We start from the raw sequence: 22,969 nt of genomic DNA, 5'->3' as shown, positions 1-22,969 counted from the left end.
TTCCTTCTATCCCTGACCCTTCAGCTATGAGGATTGAAGTCTTGTTTTCTTTTAACAGGTGCCTATGGTCCTGAGCACTGGGTCACGTCTAGTGTCAGCTGTGGGGGCCGAAACCAGTCGCCCATAGACATTTTAGACCAGCACGCGCGTGTCGGTGAAGAGTATCAGGAGCTGCAACTCGATGGCTTCGACAATGAATCTTCTAATAAAACCTGGATGAAAAACACAGGGAAGACAGGTAGGCGTGTCTTCTCCCCGTGTCTGACATGAAATGGTTCTGGATGTTTTGGGTGTTTACCTTCACCACCACCTGTCCATTAGCAGTGCACGTTGCTGTAGAGAACATAGAAGTGAGTGACAGCTTTGGAATTGGCCCTTGATTTGAGAACTGGCCACTTGCTTTACTAGCTGTGTGATTTGGGGCAACTCACTTAAGCACTCTGTGCCTCAGATTTTAAAAATATGATAGGATGAAAATATAAATAAATATGTATATGGATAATGAAATTCCGTATCATATCCATTCTGTGTGAAGCCTTACACTGTTGTAAAGATTAAATAGGTCAGTAAACATAAAGTATATAGAATGGACTTGTGGAAAGCTTTCTGACATGGTGGCCACTAATCATATATGGTTATATTAAAATTTTAATTTTAATTAATTAAAACTGAGTAAGATTAAAATTCACTCCCTCATTTTTACTAGCCACATACTGTTTTGTTTTCCACTTTGTTGGGTTGTCTGTTTGTAGTGTTTGAAAGGAGAGGAGAGAGACATTAAGAACTTTGGGGATATTTTAGGGGGGGGACACTATTTATGTATTTATTTATTCATGTATTTTTGTTTCCAGCTTTACTGAGATGTAGTTGATACATGACATTCTGCCTTTTCACTTTGCTGTTTATTTCTTTTGCTGTGCAGAGCTTTTTCGTTTGGTGTAGTCTCATTTGTTTGTTTTCCCTTTTGTTGCTTGTGCTTTGGGTGTCATATCCAAATTATCCTTGCCACAGTCAATGTCAAGGAGCTTTCCCCCCGTATTTTCTTCTAACAGTCTTACAGTTTCCGGTCTTACAGTTAAGTCTTTAATGTATTTCAAGTTAATTTTTGTGAGAGGCTTAAGATAGTGGTCCAACGACATTCTTTGGATGTGAATATCCCGTTTTTCTAACACCATTTGTTGACAAGGCTGTTTTTTCTCCATTGAGTATTCTTGGCTCCTTTGTCAAATATTAATTGGCCAGATATTCATGATTTTATTTCTAGGTTTTAGAGTCTATTCCATTGACTGATGTGTCTCTTTCTATGCCTGAGCAGTACTGTTTTGATTACCATAGCTTTGTAGTATAGTTTGAAAGCAGCAAGTATAATGCCTCCAGCTTTGTTTTCCTTTCTAAGAATGGCTTTGGTTATTCAAGATCTTTTGTGGTTTCATAGGAATTTTAGGATTGTTTGAACTGTGTCTGTGGAAAATGCCATTGGAATTTCACTGAATCCGTAGGTTGCTTTCACCAGCATTGTACTAGCCACTTTGCACGTACTCGGTAACCACACAGGGCCGGTTACCCCCATACCAGGCAGACAGCTAAAGAACGTTCCATCATTGCTGAAAGTTCTGCTGGACAGCACTGTGTCAGATGCACAAATGGAAATAAAATTCTTATCTTCCTTAAGAATTTGCTTTGTTAATACTTACTATTATATTAGAATATGTGTAGAATATTTGGTATTATATTAGACAGAGATGAGCCCTATCTCATCCCTTCACGTAGCAGACCAGCGGTTTGGTCTTCCTGCTTCCTCTTACCTACCTCACCTGTCACTTGGGATCTGAGGATGTGAAACGTCAACATTGCCATTACACAGAGTTACTTTTCTCTTAGTCACTGTTGTGCAACTAGCAGTTGTAGATTGCGTTATATTACATCTGTGCCCAGTACTACCTGGGATTCTGTTGGTGCTAAAGATACTTTTCTTACGGGGGGGAGAGTATAGCTCAGTGGTAGAGTGCATGCTTACCACTGGGTTCAATCCCCAAAATCTCCATTAAAAAATAATAAGCAAATAAATAAACCTACTTACCTCCTCCCCAGCACTCCCCCCACAAAAAACCCCCAAAAACCTTTTATAGGGTATTTCTCATACCTTATTTTTGAACTCTTACAGCCCTAATCCATTAAAATGCTCTCAAGCACTGGCTCTGTGCCCCTCTCCCTCCCCTGCCCTCTCCCTCCTTCTGTCTCTGTTGCTCTCTCTTTTTAAAATGATCCTTTTGTAACCAAGGATGTCACTACAAACCACTCTTAGTAATCCCTTCAGGAGCCTTGGCTGCCTGAAGCCCTCATGCTGAGCTCAAATGACTTCATTTTCTATCCTTTGGTCCTATTCGTGTTGTGGGTCACTGTGTTGCCTTTTTTCCCCCTAATCTAACCGGCTGCACGTACAACTTTGGGGATCCATTCTTTCTCCAAACCAGCATTTATTTCACTGAGAGTATTCATGGCTGATTGCTTTGGGTTGGCCTGATTTGTTCTTAGAATTGCTTCCCGCTCACTCAGCACAGTGGTTCCCAGCTTTGGGCTTTTTCGTAATTGCCCCATAAGCAGTCCTTCGTGCCTTAGAGCAGGTGACCCTCTCCTGCACCTGATTCATTCATTTGAGCAGCTGCTCAGGACAAGCTTGTATCCCAGTGATGCTACTTGTACACGCCTTTTCATCCTCCCCTCTCCTCCCCCAATACAGATGGTGTGCTTGTGTTATAATTCAGAATTTCTCTGCCAGTGCTGTCTACTTCAAATATGAGTGTCCTTTGGAGAACTTGGGTGGGAATATTTACCCCGCAGGTGACCTGAATGTGGTGGACAGGCGCTTTGCCACACTGGGGTAACCAGATCTTGCAGTGGAGGGCCACCCCGCCGACACGTTCCGGGAGCCTGCCAAAGGCGATGCGCCGGGCTCTGATACGGTTTTCTACTTGATTTGCAGCACTCAACAGCCTTCTGCAAAGATAACACGTTTCAGTGACAGCTTTCAGCTTGGTGTCTCCAATGACAGGTTTTAGACGAGTGGAGGGTTCACTCGATGCAGGTTGATTCATGACCTTGGTCTTCTAGAAGCTGATTATCAGTCTCCGTCACTCTGCTGGCTTCCTAGAGCGATCCCCAGCTTGTTGCGTGTCAGGGAGCGCGTGCGCCTGACTTCAGAGTACAGCCATCCGAATATGGACGCCTCTGTCTCTGAAATTTCAGAAGAAGCACAGCTTTCTGAGAAGCAGAAATAAATCCTCGTTGCTTCCCAAACTGTACTTACTGCTACAAAATTTATGACATCATACCAGATAGGCTAATCTGACATGATTCTATAGGAGCGGCTTTTAGTAAGTGCCAGCCATTTATATGCAATTTCAGGCATGAACTTTGAAAAATTTTTTTTGTTGTTCTTTTAAAGGTGTTTCAATTTATGGTGGTTTAGAAACTTGGGTGCAGAAATCAGCCTGCTGTGTTGTTCTTTTTTGGGGGGGTTGGGGAGGAGGGGATAAGCATGATCCTAGAAAATTCTTTTGTTCTGAAGTTCTTAAAATGCCAACTGAGTTCATAAATATTCCAGTATTTTAGAGAAATGAAGATTCAGTTGCTTTGTCTATTACGTGTGGATTATAAATTGCATGGGACACAGTAGAAATATAGTGCAGGGTGCTGTGTGTCTGAATTATAGGTGGGAGTTGATAGTATCCACAGTGAATAGTATTGATAGACAACCTGGATAATCTCAGTTTAGAAAAACATGCATATCATTGTACTATAGTTTTGTAAGATGTGACCATTTAGGGAGACTGGATAAAGGGGACACAGGACCTCTGTATTATTTCTTACAACTTCACGTGGGCCTGTAGTTATTAGAAAGATTAGAAGTTTAATTTAACACCCCCATGTGTCATGAGCTACATTGTCTGTCTTCATTACATTCATTTTATGTCTAACTTGCATACCTATGAGCAGAAAAAAAACTTATTTTTCCTTAATCATGAATTTTTAAGCAACACTTACTTTTCCTCCACCAAAGTCTTTTCTTAAACCTTGTACTTCTAAAAAATAAATTCAGGAAGGAGTATTTGGTTTTTTTTTTTTTTTTCTGATGAAAATTTACAGGTCACTTATCTATAAAATAGACTGTCTTTTTGATATTAAAATATGAATATAGAAAGTTAATATTTAAAGCAGCCTGTTACATGGAGACCGTAACTTTCCCATAAAACAGTTTTAATGTTCATATCTGTCTGAACCCCCTGAGAAGGCTGTAAATCCAATCCAGCATAATCAGTAGAGCAATGTGGTTGTACCTAACCCACTTCTCGAAAGTTGTCTGAAATATCTTTACGAGACAGATAGCATCTCTGTGTTTCTTCCCGAAGAGCCGTAACTGTCTGTTGTGCCACTTCTCATTTGATTTCATCTATAGTTATTTCCCTTTCTTTCATTCTGGTTGAATGAAGAGATAATGCATTCATCAAGAACATTTCCAGATAATCTGGCTTTTCCTAACATTAGCTTCTAGCTAACTGATCAGAATTTAAAACTTAAGACTGTGCTTCTGATGTATGTTAATAAGCCATGGTCCTCTATGAGCTTTAAGTATTTGGAGGGTGTTTTTTGGCTTTTTCCCATTTTCCTTTCACCTCACACCAAAGACAAATAGTAAATGCATTTGCCGCAATGTGTGTTCCTTCCATTTTCACACTTTATATTGGTTTACTGTAGTTTTTCTTTGCCTACATTCTCATTTGTCTACATACACCTCACTGTGCCTGACATAGATGGATTCAAGATATAGTTGCTAAATTAATAAAAGTAGATCAATGGTGGGGAGAGTAGGTCAGGAACAATGTCCTAATATGTTGCTGAGCCCATAAACTTCAGACAAGCGTCAGGAGGCTATTCTGTCCACTTTGTTTTATCTGACTCTTGGAACTGTCATGGTAAAGTATCACCATAAAACCCCATAGACTTCAACTAAGGAAAGAATGACCTCACTGCAGGCTGGTATGAAGAGAAAAATAAAATCTTCACGAACACAGTCATTTCCACCTGCTCCGTCCCTCCCTGAGCACGTGACCCCAGCTCAGGGCAAGAGGAGCATTTGGCCCTGCTGCTCTGCCCGCCCACAGGGCAAGACTTCCAGGGCGGGGGAAGCAAGGGTCCGACCTAGAAAGTCGCTCCGTGTTCTGTGGGTCACTGTAGTTCACAGCTCAGGCTGCCTGCTGCCTCAGGGCTGCCCTGAAGAATGAGCATTCCGGCCCAGGGTCGGTGGACAAAGTGATTGAGCGTGACGGAGGGTCAGCACCGGGCTGCCACTGTGGGCTCCTTACAGGACTTCCAGTGCGGTTTTCATGACGCTTAATTTCTCCCCAAAGTCATGGATTTGAATGCTTCCCCCTGCCATTCAGGGTGTCCCTCCGTGGTACCAGCGTGGCTTTCCAGGTGTAACATGCATAGAGAAGCCTTTAGCTAGCCTGAGGTCGGTAAGGAAGGTTCTATGAATTCTGTGTGTGTCTGTCTTCTTATCTCTGTTTGGGCTTTCTCTTTCTTGTTTCTCTTCTTTTTCTGTTCTCTCTGTTCTGTTGATGTCTGTCTCTCATGAGCTTTCACTTTCTTGCTGTTTCATTCCCTCCCTCCTTCTCACATTTCCCTGAATTTCCTTTCCCCCATAACAAGCCTCTGGCCCTCCCCTGGTGATCTGTTTTCACTCCCAGCTCTGGCCCCCTTCTCTCCCTTCTGCCTGTCTTCCTTTCAGCTGGCTACAGATGAGAACCAAAGTTTGAAAAGTGCTTTTGCTTGCTCTGTTGATGGCGTAGAGATGCCGGTGTTGAAAGCCCGAGTAGGTTCTCCTTTCAGTAAAACCCCTATTCCTGATACATTGATGAGAAGGGTCTGGACACGTGAAATACAAGAGTATGTTCTTGGCGTTTCCAGTTTTGCTTGATACCGAATCATTAAGTTATTTTGATTTTCTCACCCCCATCCCCTTGGAGTGATCATAATGATCCTTGGTAGGTGTAAATGTGGGCACTGAAGATGGACCAGTGTGGAAACCTCAGTCCATAGATCATGTTTCCTCTCTAAGCTCTGAGTTTTGTTATGCCGCTAACAAATTGGTCATTTTGCTTGCAAAGAGGCTGCCAAGCTTTCTGATTAAAAAATGCCATCAGCCAAGTAGACAGATGTTTGGAAACATCTGGGTGTTCAGCACCATTTGTACTAGGCATGCCCAACCCTGACTTCGTTATACCCCAGAGCACCTCTGGTTAGCTCAAGGTTGCTCAAAAAAGAAAATTTAAGTGTAATTTAAAAAAGATGTGTTCTCTTTTTAGAATTGCTAGATGTGCTGTGGCTCTTTGCTTTTCCTATTTCAGATGTCCACGTTCTTGGGTCCTTTTCAGCCTATTACTATTCAGTCTTGCCTGAAATTCAAGTCGGAGCTATTTCCCTGGGTCTGTCTTTGGCAAGCCACACTATAAGCTGTTTTCCTGTCTGCTAAGTTCCATTTCCTTTCTCCTACCCCACAGCCCCAGACCCTGCGCCCAGGTGGAAGAAACTAGTTTCCAGGTAGACAGAAGCCTAATTTACCAGTTACCGAATTGGCAAACCAGTGCTATTTTACGTAACTAGACTCAGTGTAAACTTTGAATTTTGAGGGTCATTTCTGAAGCCTGCCATTCTTTTTTAGGGCACAGAACCTTCTGCTAGATTGTCATCCGCCATATTTTGTAGGATTAAAGGGTCAACTAATCCACATGGTAGATCTTGCTCAGTTTAGCAGTGAGCTAACAAGAGACCCAGGATAATCCCGTGACTTGGCGTCTCTCGGTCCAACTCACCTTGTCCCGTGTCTCTTTACTGGGTGAATACAGTAGCCTCCTGACTTCTGTTTCTACCAACCCATGTTGCTCTCCTACTAGACTTTCTCCATTTGGTAGCCAGAGTCATCTTATTTCTCTAATCTGATCATGCTTGTATGTCTCTCCTTCTTTCTGTCTTGTTCTCTCTCAGTGATGTTAAGGACTTTTCATTTCTCTCGGGAATGAAGACAGACTACTCGCTGTCCCCTCTTCACTCTCTAGCCTCTATGTCACACCGTGTACTCTGAGCACCAGTCTCTCTGGCTTCCTCCACTTGCTCCGCCCACCACAGGGCCTTTGCATGAGCTTTTCCTCCTGCTGTGCTCCCCTCTTGTCAGCACTTTTCCAGTGTAGCTGACCTCTCACTTCTGGTCCTTCCTGTCAGTCTTTGTTGAAACCCTCTCTGCTGGGTTTGGATGCTCACCTGTCACCACCTGTCCCACTTGCAGGGTTCCTTCTGTTGTCTATTTAGTTGCTGGGGCCTGTCTTTCCCACCAACTGTGCAGTCCATGAGGGCAGGAGCTTATGTTTAGTTTACATACCTTTTCTTCCCCACTAATTACTTGGTAAATACTTGAAAAAAATAAATACCAGTACCTATAGGAAAGTTGGTAGGAGGTTAGAACTAGAGGTTGTATATCTTGACTCCCAGACCAGAGTGGTTTCCCTTTCTCTCCAGAACCCCAAAGCATCCCTAATGGACACTGATATTATGGGGAGTCTGGGGAGTCTCACTATTACAATTCAATAATGGTAGTCTTTTCCCATCTTAGCAGTGTTGAAAATTGGTTGGGAAGTGGTGGAGGAAAGATAGTAAGAGGCTTGCTTTCCTTCTCATCTAGTTTTTCTTTCTTTTTTTTTTTTTTTAACCTTTTGGTGCCTGCTTCTGTGTAATCAGATTTTAGTGTGAACATTTGCTTTAGGCCAGTGTTATATAGACGCATTGAGTTTAATTTATAAACAGTTGGTGGATGTCCTGCAAAGAATGCGGTGAATGAGCTGGTACTCGGTCATCCCTTCAAGCTCGGGAGAAAAGTAATTCCTTATCCACGGTGTGAGTCCTGTCTGCCCCTGCTCCTGTGCACAACGTTCTTACGTTCTGTGGAGCCCTGGACACAGGAGGAGTCTCTGAAAGCTGGGGATTCTCTCCCCAGCATGACTTTTATAGACAACACTTATACATTGCTATCTATTTTTTAAATATAAATTTCAGGTGTACAGCATTACAGTTTGACATCTGTATACAATACAAAGTGACCACCTCAAGTCTGGTTACCATCCATCATCATTCAGTTGACCCCCTTCACCCATTTTGCCCACTCCTCAACCCCCTTCTCTTCTCCTCTGGTAACCACTCATCTGATATCTGTATCTGTGAGTTTTGTTTTGTTTTGTTTTGTTTGTTCCTTTGTTTTCTTAGATTCCAGATGTAAGTGAAATCATACGATATTTATCCTTTTCCTTCTGGCTTATTTCACTTAGCATAATATCTTCAAGGCCCATTTATGTTGTTACATATGCCAGGATTTTATTCTTCTTTATGACTAAGAAGTATTCCGTCGTGTACATACACACACATGCACACGTGCGTGCACAGCCCACATCTTCTTTATCCATCCGTTGATGAACACTTAGGTTGTTTCCGTATCTTGGCTGTCTTAATAATACTGCAACAAATGTAAGGTGCGTATGTCTTTTCAAATTAGTTTCCATGTGCTTTGGATGAATAATCAGAAGTGGAATAGCTGGGTCATGTGGTAGTTCTATGCCTACATATTTTTACTGTTTTCCAGAGTGGAAAAATCCCCACCACAAGTGCCCGAGGGTTCCCTTTTCCCCACACCCTGACCAATACTTATTTCCTGTCTTTTTGATGGTAGCCATTCTAACAGGTATGAGGTGATACCTCATTGTGGTTCTGATTTGCATTTTCCTGTTAATTAGTGATGTTGAACATCTTTTCATGTGCCTGTTGGCCATCTGTATGTTTTCTTTGGAAAAATGTCTGTTTAGATCCTCTGTTCAATTTTCAGTCAGGTTGTTTATTTTTTTGTTGCTTTGGAGTTGTATGAATTCTTTGCATTTTGGATATCAACCCTCTGTCTTATCGGATATATGAGTTGCAAATATTTTCTTGCATTCAGCAGGTTGCCTTTTGGTTTTGAGGATGGTTTTCTTCTCTGTGCTGAAGCTTTTCAGTTTGATGTTGCCCTGTTTGTTTGTTTTTGCTTTTGTTTTCCTTGCCTTTGGAGTCAGATCGACAAAAGCATCAATAAAGCTCATGTCAAAGAGCTTACCACCTATGTTTTCTTCCAGGAATTTTATGGTGTTAGGTCTTACATTCAAGCTTCTAATTCATTTGGAGTTAACTTTTATGTATGAATGTAAGAGAGCAGCCTAGTTTCATTCTTTTGCATAGTGACTGTCTAGTTTTCCCAACACCATGTATTGAACAGACCGTCCCTTCTCTAGTGTGTGTTCTTTGCTCCTTTGTTGTAAATTAATTGTCCGTACATGTGTGGGTTTATTTCTGGGCTTTTACAATGCCGTCTCCATACTGTTATGCCGTGAATGAATCTCTGTTCTGGGCATTCTTCATATGTCAGCTCTTGTGGTCTCATAATAGACTTTGAAGTCGCTGTTGTATTATTCCAGTTTTACAAACTGGGAACTGAAGCAGAAAGGAGTGCAGTAACTTTCCCACAACTGGGTGGTGGCAGGTCTAGGACTCAGGGTCAGACTCAGCTGGCTCCAGCGTCCGGCTTGGTTTCTACACCGGTGCGGTGCTCTGAGTTTTACTTGCCGTATCAGGAGGGTGTGGACTCCCAAGTCCATGGGTGGCTGCTGCTCTGGACTTTGGACTCTAGGTTGAAGCCCCTGGCTTCTTCCACTAACTCTGTCATTCTGCTTTGACTCCATCACAATCTGTATCAGCAGCTGAACCTCCAGAGGGCCTCGTTCTAGAAAAGTCTGCTCCCAGGTGCCTTTCCCGCCTTCTCCTCCTAGCCCATCTTTCTCCAGTCTTTAGCTGTTGCTTGCTGCCTTACTAAGTGTCACCATATCCAGATTCAACTCTTGGTGCTATTGTTTTAAAATTTAATTTGTATTTATTTATTACTATTGCTGTATCATTTAGTTACCAGTTTTCTCTCAGTTCACTCACTTTATTTTAATAAAATGAATTGATTTTAAAACAAAGAATTTTAACAAAGAATTTAATGCAGAAACCAGTGCTATTTAACACGGGTAGACTTCTGTAAAACATTATGTCTGTAGTCCGTCAACCAAAGAAATAAATCGTAAGTACTTAAGTTATTCAATTCTAGTGTGAATATTTACTTTTGGGTAAAAGGGGGAAATGAATGAGCGTCGTTGGTGGGTGGACAGCATACTAGCATCTAATTGAGATTTCTTCCCCATTGATATGACCTAAAGAATAGAAATGGTCGAGAGGAAGTATCTTTTTTTTAACTCAGTGTTTTAATGACTTCAAAGCAGCTGCTCTTAACACGTAACATCTCAAGTATCTGGGCCACACCTACCTTTGCTGGCTATTGTCCTTGCTCAAGGACGTGTTTTATTTTGTGGGAACTGACAGTATTGCTTTAAAATGGAACTCTGTCTTGAAACAGAGAGTCACATCTGCGTGGTCACCCTCCTGTGCTGCACATGAAATACGACCATGACTCTCGAAATTAGTTTGACAATGAGCCGCATTGAACGTGTGCTGGCTAGGTTTCTGGCCCCGTGTTAAGTGCTTTCATTGTGTGATTTCCTTCAGGCATCCAAACAGCCTCCCCAGGTAGGCAAGCTTATTGCCATTTGAATAATGGTGGAAACCAAACCAAGACACATAGCAGTCAGGTGACTTGCCTGAGGTCACACCACTGTCAGGTGGCAGAACAGGATTCTAACCCAGGTCTGTCCATCCTGTGAGCTCATGGCTCTTAACACATTCCTGCTCTGCAGCAACTTTCATTTGGTACATTTTGTTCTGCAACAGAGCCGGGTCATCAGTGGTCATCAGAAGATTGCCGCGTGATGGCCGGGCAGGTTCTCTCTTCCCAGGGGTACATGTAAACAAAAATAGCAGCCACCTCCGGAAGGCGGGGGCTGTACGTGCATGTAGCGTGCTTTGTGCCCTCGTGAGAAAGACTGCAAAATGAAACATGAGATTAGTGTTTCAGGTTGTACAGTTCCCTAATTATGCTTTTAATTATTCATATAAAACAAGTAAAATGACCTCTGACAGAGACATAAATGATTTAGGTAAAATCATATATTTATAAGATGCTACTGAGTCCCTGGATGTATTGTAACAGATGCACTCAAAATGCTTTACCTTCCTCCTTCGGATGCAAAATGGTATGTGTAGACTTTGTAACGAGCTGAGAGTAATCAACAGTGTTTAAGACACTACTGAGCTGATTCATTGGTATTTTGGCTTTGGAACTAAAGGGGTATGATTGGTTTCATATAATAGTTTATCTTCTAAAATATACTGTATTCTAGGGAGCACAAAATCACAACCCCTTCTGCTTGTTCCTACATTTTTTTAATGGTTGGGAAAAAAATCAAAAGGAGAGGAATATTTCACAACCTGTGAAAATTCTATCCAGATTTTAATGTTGATAAATACAGTTTTATCGGAACGTAGCCTCACCTGCTCATTTACATATTGCGTTTGGCTGCTTAGGTGCTACAAAGACTAGCTTGTGTGGTTGCAACAGAAACCACAGGGCTGCAAAGCCCTAAATATTTACTGTCTCACTTTTTACAGAAAAAGTTTGCCAACCCTTGTTCTAAGCCATGCCTAGCACCCAGTGAAGGTGGAACAATGCTGTAGCGTGTTAAATCAGCATGAGAAACACTTGCTTTGACTTCATTCCATCCTTGAATTCTCTCTCCCACTAATTGAACGTTCACTGGGTATTTTTCTGAAGTTGGAGAAACGCTGCCTTTGAATGCAATAAAAAAGGGATTTATACAAGCAGGGTTCTTCCACTCGCTTTAGTGCTTCCTTTGTATAGAGAAGTGCTGAAACTAATTGCATGGTTTGCAAAATGTGCCATTAGTCTAGTCCCTGTCTTTTATGGAGACCTAATTTTCATGCAGGCTTTCTCTGCAAGGCTCGAACTGGGATCTCTTTAGGAACAGGAGACACTGAGGATGTGGAAGCTTTTCTCTGCCTTAAACAAACTTGGCTTTTGATCACAAACCCTTCAGGGTATTGGTTGGCACCTTGTGCTGGTTTAGCAGCCAATAGGTGTTTGTCGAATGGACTAGTGATTCCACTCTAGACAACAACAAAAAGGAGGGGTGGAGGAAATGTATCACTTATAAAATAAAATCTCTGTTTTGTCCGCTTGGATATTTCATTCCTTTTGGAAAAAATAATTTTTTTGTTCATGGAAGTCCAAGTTATTTGTCCTTGATTTCTCTTTTCCAGGTTTCAAGGAAGAGAAATACGATTTTGAAATTTAGGGTTTGAATTGATTGAATTGAACTGAATTGATTGAGAAGTCTGTATGTTAAGGACTTCTTATGTGTTCTTTCGGATGCGCGAAGCAAAGTTTTCTTTTACTTGGAATTAAAAGAAATAGGAAAGTCAATCTACTTACCTGCTTATTTGGGTGACTTAATGAGTAGAATTTTCACTACACTTTCTTGGAACACCATTATCAAGTATGAATACAATGCTTAATCCTACTTACCTTCCCACTGTTACTGCCTGAATATTGGTAGTACCTGGACATTTTATTTTCTGATACCTTGTGTAAGTTTTCTGATCAATGAAACATGTCTTTCGCATCCAGCTTATGTCTATTTCCCATCTAGTTCCAGACCTTGAGTCTTGGGGTAGCCCCAGGAATCAGTTTTTAAAAAGACAAAAATCCCACTCTCCAGATAACTTTGTTCCTCAGGCAGATATAGGAGACCCTGATTCAGAGCAACTTACTCTGTCCTTGTCTCCCATTTTTTTTTTTTTTAATCTGTGAAATGGATAAGAAATTCTGAGACTGTTCCCTAGGAATTTTCATGATTTAGACTCAGCCGGGGCTGGAGAGCATTCTACAGCTAGAATGTGCTCATTTATGTCGACTAGTGTTTTTGACTTGCTTTTTAACAGGTACATGTAAACAAAATTACATAACTGTCATCGTGTAATCATGAACTGTATTTGAAGCAGCAGCCGAAATATGTCAGGTTTGGTTTTGAAACTCATTTTGTTTCCCTTCTGCTCTACACAGTTGCCATCCTTCTGAAAGACGACTATTTTGTCAGTGGTGCTGGCCTGCCTGGCAGATTCAAAGCCGAGAAGGTGGAATTTCACTGGGGCCACAGCAATGGCTCGGCCGGCTCTGAACACAGCATCAACGGCAGGCGGTTTCCCGTGGAGGTGAGAGAAACGTGAGGTGTCGGCGTGGAGCTGTGCTTTGGGTGTTGGCGTTAATGAGATGCTCTGTCTTTACCAAAACCCAGTCAGTTTGCAAGTCAAACTGGTACCGTCCCTGCCTTTGTCTGGAAATCTTTTATATACAGCAGGACAGGTGGATATCCAGCCCTCCGGTGTCCCATCTTTGTTTACCTGGTGAAGCATATAGAAGCCACGGACGCCGTGGTTTGAGTAGACTCAACTCCGGTCGATGATTTTTGAATCATTTATGTCATTTGACACAGTTTCTGTTCCCTGTCCATTCCTGAAACCCTGCTTTCTAAAAGTGAATTTCTGTATGGAAGTCTGGTGACTTGGTTTTCACCCTTTAGAAAAGAGAAAAAGGGTAGTTGGTATAAGAAGAGGAGTCTCAGAACCGTCTTTCTGTAGGGAAGCTGTTTTAAGGTTTGTGTGCTCCTAGCTGCTGTCGGGAGAGAGGCTGTGGCCACCGGTCGTATGATTCACTGTTAACTTTGCTGGGATCGATGGTGACATTTTGCCGCCTCTGTGTTAGTTTTCTCAAAGATCCATGCTGCTCAATAGAAGAAAGGGGTGGGTGCAAAAGATCGTGTGTGTCTTTTGGGGGAGGGAGGGAGGGAACAAGTTTCCAAAGTCCTTTTTTAATGTTTGGTGGGGCCAGCGCATCCCTTCCACTGTTAACCTTATGTTTAACCTTTCTTCATGATTGGGATGTGAATATTCTTTCACTGGGACAAACGTGCTTGTTGGTTGGTTGCGTGCCTGTGTGGTAAGCTTTACAAGTTAGTGGAAGAACTGAGTGGATTTGTATCCAGGCCTGTGGCTGGACTCAAATATAGAATGACAGCTGTCAGTGCCTTACAACTTGTGTAAGTCATGACCTACTTTATCATCTGATGAAAACTTGTGACTCCTCTCCATAGAGAAAACACAGATTTGCGCATAATTTTAGAGTTTCATCGCTCTCGCTCCTCAGGCCCATGTGGGGACCGTTAGGCAACCCTGAAGCTTAGGTGAAAAATCCCTCCAAGATGAGAAAATCAATAGTATTTCTTTTTTTTTTTTTTAATAGACGCTTATATTCACAGATAGATTTGTTTCTTATCTATGATTGCTGGAGAAATGACAGATAGCCATTCTTAGAAAGTGCTGCGTAATTGTCTTTAAATTAAGCTGACAAATTCTCAGTGTTGAAATTCTTCCTAGAGGGAGAGTATAGCTCAGTGGTAGAGTGTGTGCTTAGCATGCAGAAGGTCCTGGGTTCAATACCCAGTACCTCTGGTTAAATAAATAAACAAATAAACCTAATTTACCCACCTCCCCTAACAAACAAAAATAAATTAATTATGCTTTAAAAAAAAAAAGGTCATCTAAAATAGGCTCACTGGCCTTGGGGAAAATTCTTCCTTTATTAGGATTTCTCCATCTGTGGGTCTCCCTGTCCTTGTCACATTAATTGTACATCTTAGGAATAGGGTTTCTACTTCATGGGCTCTCTTTCTCCTTTTGTATTGAATCAATCATTTCTTGGGAATCTTAGCTTTTACTTATAATTGGAAAACTCGATTCCTAGAAGCACGGTTACATCCGATGTTTAAGTTTGGGGTTTCTCTTTCGCTCCTGCTAACCAGTCGCATTGGCAGTGTGAGCTGAAGGGGAAGTCTATGTCCAGCCAGCTTTGCTCCAAAGCGTCTTAGAATTGGGTTGCCGTTTCTTTAGTTAATGTTGTTCCGAATTAAAGACCTGTGCTTGAAAGTTTGAAAACTGAATTTGACAGCTGCCTTGCGAAAGCATTCTGGAGTCAGGACCGGGGACGTCTGCCTCATTCCCAGGCACGTCCCCTAATGCCACGGTAGGTCTGTCTCCTCTCCCTTTTTGACTCTGGCAAAATGCATAGACTAGATGCATATTCTTTTCGAAAACTTACTACTTTAAATTTTTTTTTTTTTAACTCAAAGAGTGCTGTGAAACTCAGAAACTAATTAGAAGTGGCAGCTACAATGCCCAGACTTACTGTTTGACCAAGTAATTTGAATTTCTTTCTTTTAAGTCATGTCAGATGGTCAGGCTGCCTGTATTAATGAGGTTCCTCACTGAAGCCCATCTGGTTCATAGCTTGTTTTTTTGTTTGTTTGTTTTTAATGTGATAAACATGTTAAATTACTTAGTGGATATATTTGGAGGAACTTGAGTTTCAGAGATCAAAGGTAACTGGATCAAATTTGACTTCAGAATATGCACAGAAAAGTCGCTCACTTTTGCACAAAACGTGTCCGTAGCATTTTATGTGAAACTGCTTTATTTGAGCTCTTTATTAACACCAGCTCTCCCTGAGATGTTTACACTGTCTGAACATCTTAGGCTTGGTTTATTTCTTCCTACGTAACTACATTGCTTTTCAAGAAGTTAAATGAAAGTAAGAAAATTATAATGTACCACGTAGTCATTTATCAGCATTGGGAGCATTACGTACTTGTCATGTGCACAGAGTCAGAGACGAGTCATTGTAGAGGACTGGGCTGAGGTTGGCCGACTAGAGCGTTGGGTCTCAACAGGAGGCAGCATTGTTCTTTCAGAGGACATCAGGCATTTTCTGGGCACATTTTCCATTGTCACTCCTGTGGGCAGTGATGTGCTACCAGAGTCTAGCAGGTAGAGGCCAGAGATGCTGCTAAACATCCCAGTTCATAGGACAGCCCCCATGAGAAAGAATTCTCCAGCCCCAGATGTCACTTTTGGGAGTCTCTGGGGGTAGAGAAAGCAGTAGGTTTAGTGGAATCCAGCCTTTGTTGACTCGTGTGGCATTCTTCTAAGTAGATCTGAATAATGAGGACTCGTTACAGAGTTGTTCCATCCTCTTGCGGTTTCTAGAGAGGAAGTGTACCTTGCCTTACGGATCAGAACACTGCTGGTCCTGGTTCCCTTAGATTCCACTGGAGATAAAGTCATGACCTTGGGTATTTCAGCCGTTGCCTGGGCGCTGCAGGGCCACAGGTTGAATTTTAAGCGTATGCTCCACAAGGCTCTGGATCTGTTCCCTAAGGGTGAATTGCAACAAGCCCAACTTTGTAGGTTTTGCTGCTTCCCAGGAATTCTTTGAGGTCATCTACAACAGCTTTGTACACATCCAGAAATTAAGCCTCTCCACACTTTCCTGGCTGAAATCCTGGACTCAGTGTTGGAGTTCCTACCCTTAAAAACATCCAGTCTAGCAGAAAAATAAATGTCCTTATGAAAACAAAACAAAAGCCCTTCGATAGCTTTCTGTACAGCTCAGTTAACAACAGAAGAGAAAGTGAGAATCAGATGACAAGGCCATGCCTTAGAGGCTGGACCCACTTTGGACCCTCGGATGCACTCACCCCCTCTTATTCGGTGCTATCTCTTGTTGAGGAAGCAAGTTTTTCTTGAGTGCCTCCTGTCTTGTCATGTAGGTGTTGGGTTGCAGAACTGAACCAGGGAGAGAGTCCTAACCTCAAGATGATGAAACTCTAGTCATGACACAGAAATTGACCAAGCAGTCACACCAACAGCTGTGTAATATCAGTTGTGATTTAGTCTCTGAAGGAGAAGGATGTTTTGTCATGAGATGGAAGACCTTGGTGGAGACAAATATTTATTAGGACCTAATATATTTATTAAGAGGGAAGAGATTAATTGGAGCCTGCTTGTAGAAAAGGGATGTGCAAAGGCCCTGAGGCAGGTAATACTTGGTAAGTTTAAGGAATAAAGAGAGTTCAGTGGAGGCTTTGATAGGCAAGATAATTCCCCCCCCCCCCTGAAAAATTTCCAGTCACTAATCCCTGAAACCTGTGAACATATATATTACTTTGTACAGCAAAAGGGACTTTGCAGATGTGGTTAAATATCCCTAAAGTCAAAAGGCTCAGAATATTCCAGTGATTAAAACAGTGGTATTAGAGTGTCCTGTTGAATTCTTCCATAGCTTCTCCACTTGTAATTATCTGTCCGATTACAGTTATCTGTAGCAGCTTCTGCCCTGTCCTAAATTTTCTCCCTACCCCACATTCATTCCCTATTTTCAATAAAGATTCACGTAACACTAACAGAAAGTGAATCCTGCTGTGTTTCCACTAATAACTGAAGTTGGAGTTAATGCAAAGAGAAACCTCCAGATAAAACCCTCTGAGAGGTCCATTAAAGTGAAGGTTCATTGCATGCTTGCTGTCTGAGGTAATTAAAATCTTGTTTATGACAATAAGAGATGGGAGGAGTTGTTGATTCAGACATATTGGTGCTTTATGAGTTGAAGTCTTCAATAAGCTTAAATGATCCAAATTGATTGTGTGTGCCCTTTCTGGTGAAACTCACAGCTGGTTCATTTCAGCTCTGTTCAGAGCATCTTAGCAAGTGAGTAGAAGCAAAGCCATTTTTCCTAATATATACCGTGTACATATTACCATATGGTACAGGTCTACAGTCACTTAGCTGAAACCCTGGAGGCCAGATGTTTTAGAATTCAGAATCTTTTTTAGAAAGGCATGATGGTGCATATTCCATATATATTTACAGAGGACACAATGTGGGGTCTGGGACTGTACCCCTGAATGCATTCCTGTTTCTGCAGCATGTACATGAATATTCATACCAGGGGGGAAAACATCAATATTCTGAACAGCTTCACATCTCTTCACATCACATTTTACTGCTGAATTAGTTTTTGCACCAAAATCATAAATAACAACAATAGCAGAACAACTTTAATCTTGAGATTTCGCGGTCACTGATAAAGGATTTATGGGACCTGTGTTTTAAAAACTGGGTCCGTTGTGTGGTACCGCTGGTTTGTGTTCCAAAGAGCATAGGTCATTTCCACCCGGGACACAAGCATGCTGAATTACTTGTCTACCTGGTGGAATGGGTATGTCCAGGTACCGCTACATCCTGCTCCCTGCTCTGCCAAGGTATCATACAACATTCTTAGTAGAAGTTAAAGTTTGTCCAGGGGTCAAGAAGTTGCTAGTTTTAGGCTGCCCTTGTTCTGTGACTCATTCCCATGCTAACGTTCTGTGTGGGCCTGCAGTTGCCTGCAGTATCCTCATCTCGGGGTGTGTTACCTGGGCCTGCTCCTGTGTTCCCTCCTGTCCACCCAGCCCCTACCTCCCTGCCCAGAGTCATGCTGATGATTTGCTTTCCATTTTGTGACACGGATCTGGGTTCTTCCAACGCTTCTGTTGTAACGTGGTAGATGGTTCTCTTGCATTGGACCCTGAGGTTATGTCCAGGTGACCCGCTTCCTCCAGGTGTGCTCACGCACTTGTGACACACAGAGGCCTCACGGTCTCCACCTCTCTCCACTGGCCGCACTGAGTCCTGGCTTCAGTGGCGTGACACTCTAGAGCACGGCCTAGGTGGACCTAGTACAGTTTGCCTGACAGTTTTACATACATCCCTTCTTTCCTGCTGGAAATAAACGTAGACACCTGAAATGCCTTCTTGAAGACTGACTTTATACATCGGCATACCAGAGCCTTCTAAGAGGCCTCCGTTGGGGAAGTCTGTTTACCTTTGTTTAACTCAGCGTTTTTCCAAACTTAACATAACCACTGTCTCCCACCTTTTTCATTGTAAATTAGCAACACCACTCTTCTGGAAATGAGGTTTATAATTTTGTTCTCGTCTCCTTTAGTCCATAGTCCTGTAAGAAATGGAGTCCTGTTCAAATAAATGTTTTCAGCGGACACCAATGATGATTTGAATCTCCATTATTTTGAAAATAATGAAATCAACCTAGGCTTGTTCATGAAACATTAGTTTTATGTTTATGAACTTTATACTGTGTTGCTTTGTCATTAGAGAAAACTGTCATTAAAGGGAGATTGAGACATTGTCTATTAAAAATAACTTTTGCAGTAGCACCCTTTTTGTTCTGGCCCTGCCTTGTGCCTTAGTAAATTCCTGGAATTGTTGTAGGTTCTCTGAAAAGTTGCTTTGTACGCAGAGAGTCCTAAGAGTCGATGGGGCACAAGACTGGGCCTGGTCTCCTTGTCCTGCCTCTTGTGGAACGTGGAGACGTGGAAGAGCTTGTTTCTGGTTGTCTGGCGTTGGCGCTTCTGTGGTGTAGCCGACTGTCTTTTTATCTAGTGGCTCCCATCAAATGGCAGGGGAATTGGTTGGCATTTAATTAATGACTTTATTGAAATAAATTTTCTATTTAAGAGCAGAATGTTTCATCCTTTACTAGTGAAATACTTAATTTCCATCTGGATAATCTTTTACGTCTATGTCCTGTGTTAAGACCATTTCAGGAGGCCCCAGTACTCAGACTGTGCTCAGTGGAGGAGATAATGCCTGGTGTGCAAAGCCAGGGAGCGGGTTTTGTGAGGTAGAAGCAGCCTTGTCCCTGGCGGGGTGAAGCCCCATGATGTCTTGACAGTCCTCGTCACACACAGTCATCCTGAGATGTGAACTCAACTCAGGGCTGTGTGATGGTGTGTCGCCAGTGTGCGGGGTGCTGGTAACTGATGGAGTTGTACCGAGAATCACAGACGAGCAGATGACACTCTGAAAAGAAACCTTCGTTAAACTGGAGACATTCTTAATACTGAAACTTGATGTCCCCATGGGGGCCCTTGGACAACCAAAAAGAAGGCTTACGGGAGCCATCATGGTATTGGATGTGGTTATAATTGTAATGATGATACCATTTAATGAGAGTTATGCATGTCCGGAGTGTTTCAGATGTTACCACATTTAATTTTCTCACCAGCCTCATTAAAGAGGCACATACCCATCCCACAGGCAGCACAGCTGAGCTTTCGGGACCTTACTGAGTGGCTTGGCTGAGGTTCACTGTTAGTGCTCCAGAATCTGGGTTCCAGTGTCTCCAGAATCTTAACTAGCCTTCATTTTATTTGATAAAGTTATTCCCTTGGTTTTTGTTTGTTTGCTTTGTTTTGCTTGTTTTTGGGTCATCACTTTAGGTTGTTTTCAGAATCACCAATGCAGTAGAAATAATTTTGTTGTAATCTTAACCACTGTTTACTGTATGATGAGGAAGGAAACAAAGCAAAGGGCTTCCAGTGTTCAAAGATGGCTGAACCAGAAGTGAAACATACGAAGAGGAGAGGTGAAGGGAACAGAAACTGCCATCAGCTCTTTGCCTCCAGATTTCTGTAGCAAACACTACACATATTATGTGACTTGACCACTTCAGTCTATTTTTTATCCTGCAGAGAACACTGTCTGATATAAAACATAACATGAGCCATACACTGTAATTCAAAAATTTTGGCAGCTACCTTAAAAGAGGTAAAAAGAAAAAGAGAAGTGATTTGATTTGATTTTACTAATTTATTTTATTTTATACAATTTATATTAGGCAATAAAAATTGTCATAATTTTAATCATCTCTTATTTTTACCCAAATACATTAAAATTTTTAATATTTTGACATGTAATGAAATAAAAAAGTTATTTCTGAGATACTTTTTTTTTTTTTTTTGGTATCATCTCTGAAATCAGTGTTTATTTTACACTGGGAGCTCATCTCAAGTCAGACTGGCCACATTTCAGAGGCTCAAAACCCACATGCATCTCATGGCTGCTGCATTCAAAACACGCAGACTGAAGGGTTCCATTCCACAGTAATGGAATTTATTTAATAAATTAGCCAAAAGAGTAACAGACATTTTTTAGGAGGAATCTTGAGACTGAATTTGTGGAAATTTTCACACCCCTCTTCCAACAACAACAAAATATATATATGTAGTAGTTTACTTTTGTATTGGGATCTGACTTGAAGAGCCTTCACCTGGATATGATACAGGTTTTTTGTTGTTGGGTTTTTTTTTTTTTTTTCCTCTTTTTGTGAGCTTTAAGGATTTTTCCCGTTATTTATTTATTTCTGCATTTGTTCCTGGGGCTTTGAACACTGTTTTTCTCAGAATCCATCTCCAGGCTGAGGAACTCAGATAAAGCCAGCTGGGGAGACCTTTGTTCACTGAGGGCAGGGGTGGACCTCAGGCGGCCGGATCAGATGTATTGTAAGTTCAGGTCAGGAGGATTTATGGGCATCTGGCTCAGAAACACACCCTCCCGACACACATCCTTTTTTGTTTTTGGTCCTGTCAAAATTTGAGCAGGAGGGTTTCAAGCCACCTTAAATCTAAAGCCTTTAGCAAGTTCTTTAGGGCCACCGTCACTCAGAAAAGATAGTCGGAAAGATTTATAAGGAATAGAAAGAAGTCAAGATTGAAAGAAAGTCTATTTCCTCTCTTTCCTTTAGATCGTCAGCATAGAATTTCATGGTGCCCCCCCTTTAATGGAATGGGAACAAATTCTTAAAGCTTCCTTCGCCGGATTGCACGGCCTGGCCCTGTGTTGAGCACAGATATTGCTCTGGGTACATTTTCTGCGATCCTCAGAGCCCTACTGGGCAAATTCACCTAAACCTTATTTTAGTTAAAAATATAAATTTTATCTCTTGAATGTTTGAGGATGTCTTAGAAGACAGGGCTTTAAAACTCAGGTTAATGCATGAAAGATATATGGGTTAATAGTAAAATAACTTCCAAATCCCAGCTCTTACTCTACAGATTTTTGAATCTCCCTATTAAATACAACCTTTGCTGCATTGGTTTATATAGTTCAATATTCAGGGAATCTTCTTAACTTATGCCTCAGGGTTCGCCATTCTCTGACCAAGGAAGGCTTGGGGTGGAAGAAAACTCATCGCATGATCTCCTGACGTTTCTCAGCCTACATCTGCCTTTGAATTTGCCTGTCTCTGTCTCTCTGTCTCTTTCTCTCTCTCTCTCTTTTTTTTTTTTTAATCACTTTAGTTATTTATGTTTATCTTCTGGCAGGGAAAGTGTGGGCTGAAATATTATAATCACTGTATGTGGTTGTGGAGACATAGCCCATAGAAGAGTATGCCCTTGGTCTGTTTTCTGGATTCTTGTTCCTGGGTCTAAATACTCTGCTTTAGTAAAAAGTGATCTGTGGCCAGATATATTTAGGAAATGCTGCATCATATGCCTTCCTCTTATTGCTTGATAATAAGCTAATATGGTAAAAAGTCTTAAGAGAATTATTCCAGTAGAGAAACCTGCTTAACTTTAATTTAACTGGGACTCTCCTAATCTCAGGTGGCCCTGGAACTCTTTTTATTTGCATCTCCTGTGAGAATATTGATGAGGAGAACACACGGGGACATGCTCCATCAAGTCGTTCTGGGAGAGCCCTTTTCCATGACCTGACGCTCTCTGTATACATGATTCCGTCACTTCCCTAACACTCTTCCCACGTTTCTAAATGATCAACAGTGTGTGTTCCTTCAGTTGATGAATAGAGCCTTCTCTGCATGGGACACAATGTGCACTGGCCTCAAGGGACCTTTATTTCCGCAGGTGCTAAGGCCCTGAGGCAGAAACCTGCCTCTCCTGTTTGAGCAAGCTAGGGCCCAAATGACAGGAGTGTAGTCAGCGAAACGGTCGAGGTCCCGATGCTAACGAGGCCTTCTGGACCCTCGAAAGCTCTGTGGCTTTTACTCCAGGTGAGATGGGAAGCCTTTGGAATGTTCTCAGCAGAGGAAGCAACATTATCTAGCTTATATTTTAGAAGGATCCTTCCAGCTGCACTTGAACGTAGGGAACAGAAGTCAGAAGATGACTGTAATATTTCAGGAGAGGTGATGGTG

General features: G+C 41.9%; 1 protein-coding gene across 1 annotated transcript in view; it reads left to right on the top strand.

Annotated features, from left to right (window-relative positions):
• PTPRG (protein tyrosine phosphatase receptor type G) overlaps positions 1 to 22,969 on the top strand; it is a 654,052-nt gene that overhangs the window by 364,084 nt on the left and 266,999 nt on the right. The window contains 2 exon segments of the mRNA XM_032458153.1: positions 59 to 238; positions 13,145 to 13,293. Coding sequence (XP_032314044.1) covers positions 59 to 238; positions 13,145 to 13,293 — 329 coding nt within the window.

The sequence above is a fragment of the Camelus ferus genome, chromosome 17 (genome assembly GCF_009834535.1).
Source record: "Camelus ferus isolate YT-003-E chromosome 17, BCGSAC_Cfer_1.0, whole genome shotgun sequence".
NCBI lineage: Eukaryota > Metazoa > Chordata > Mammalia > Artiodactyla > Camelidae > Camelus > Camelus ferus.
The sequence above is the reverse complement of the archived record's forward strand: the minus strand, read 5'-3'. Positions and strand labels throughout refer to the sequence as shown.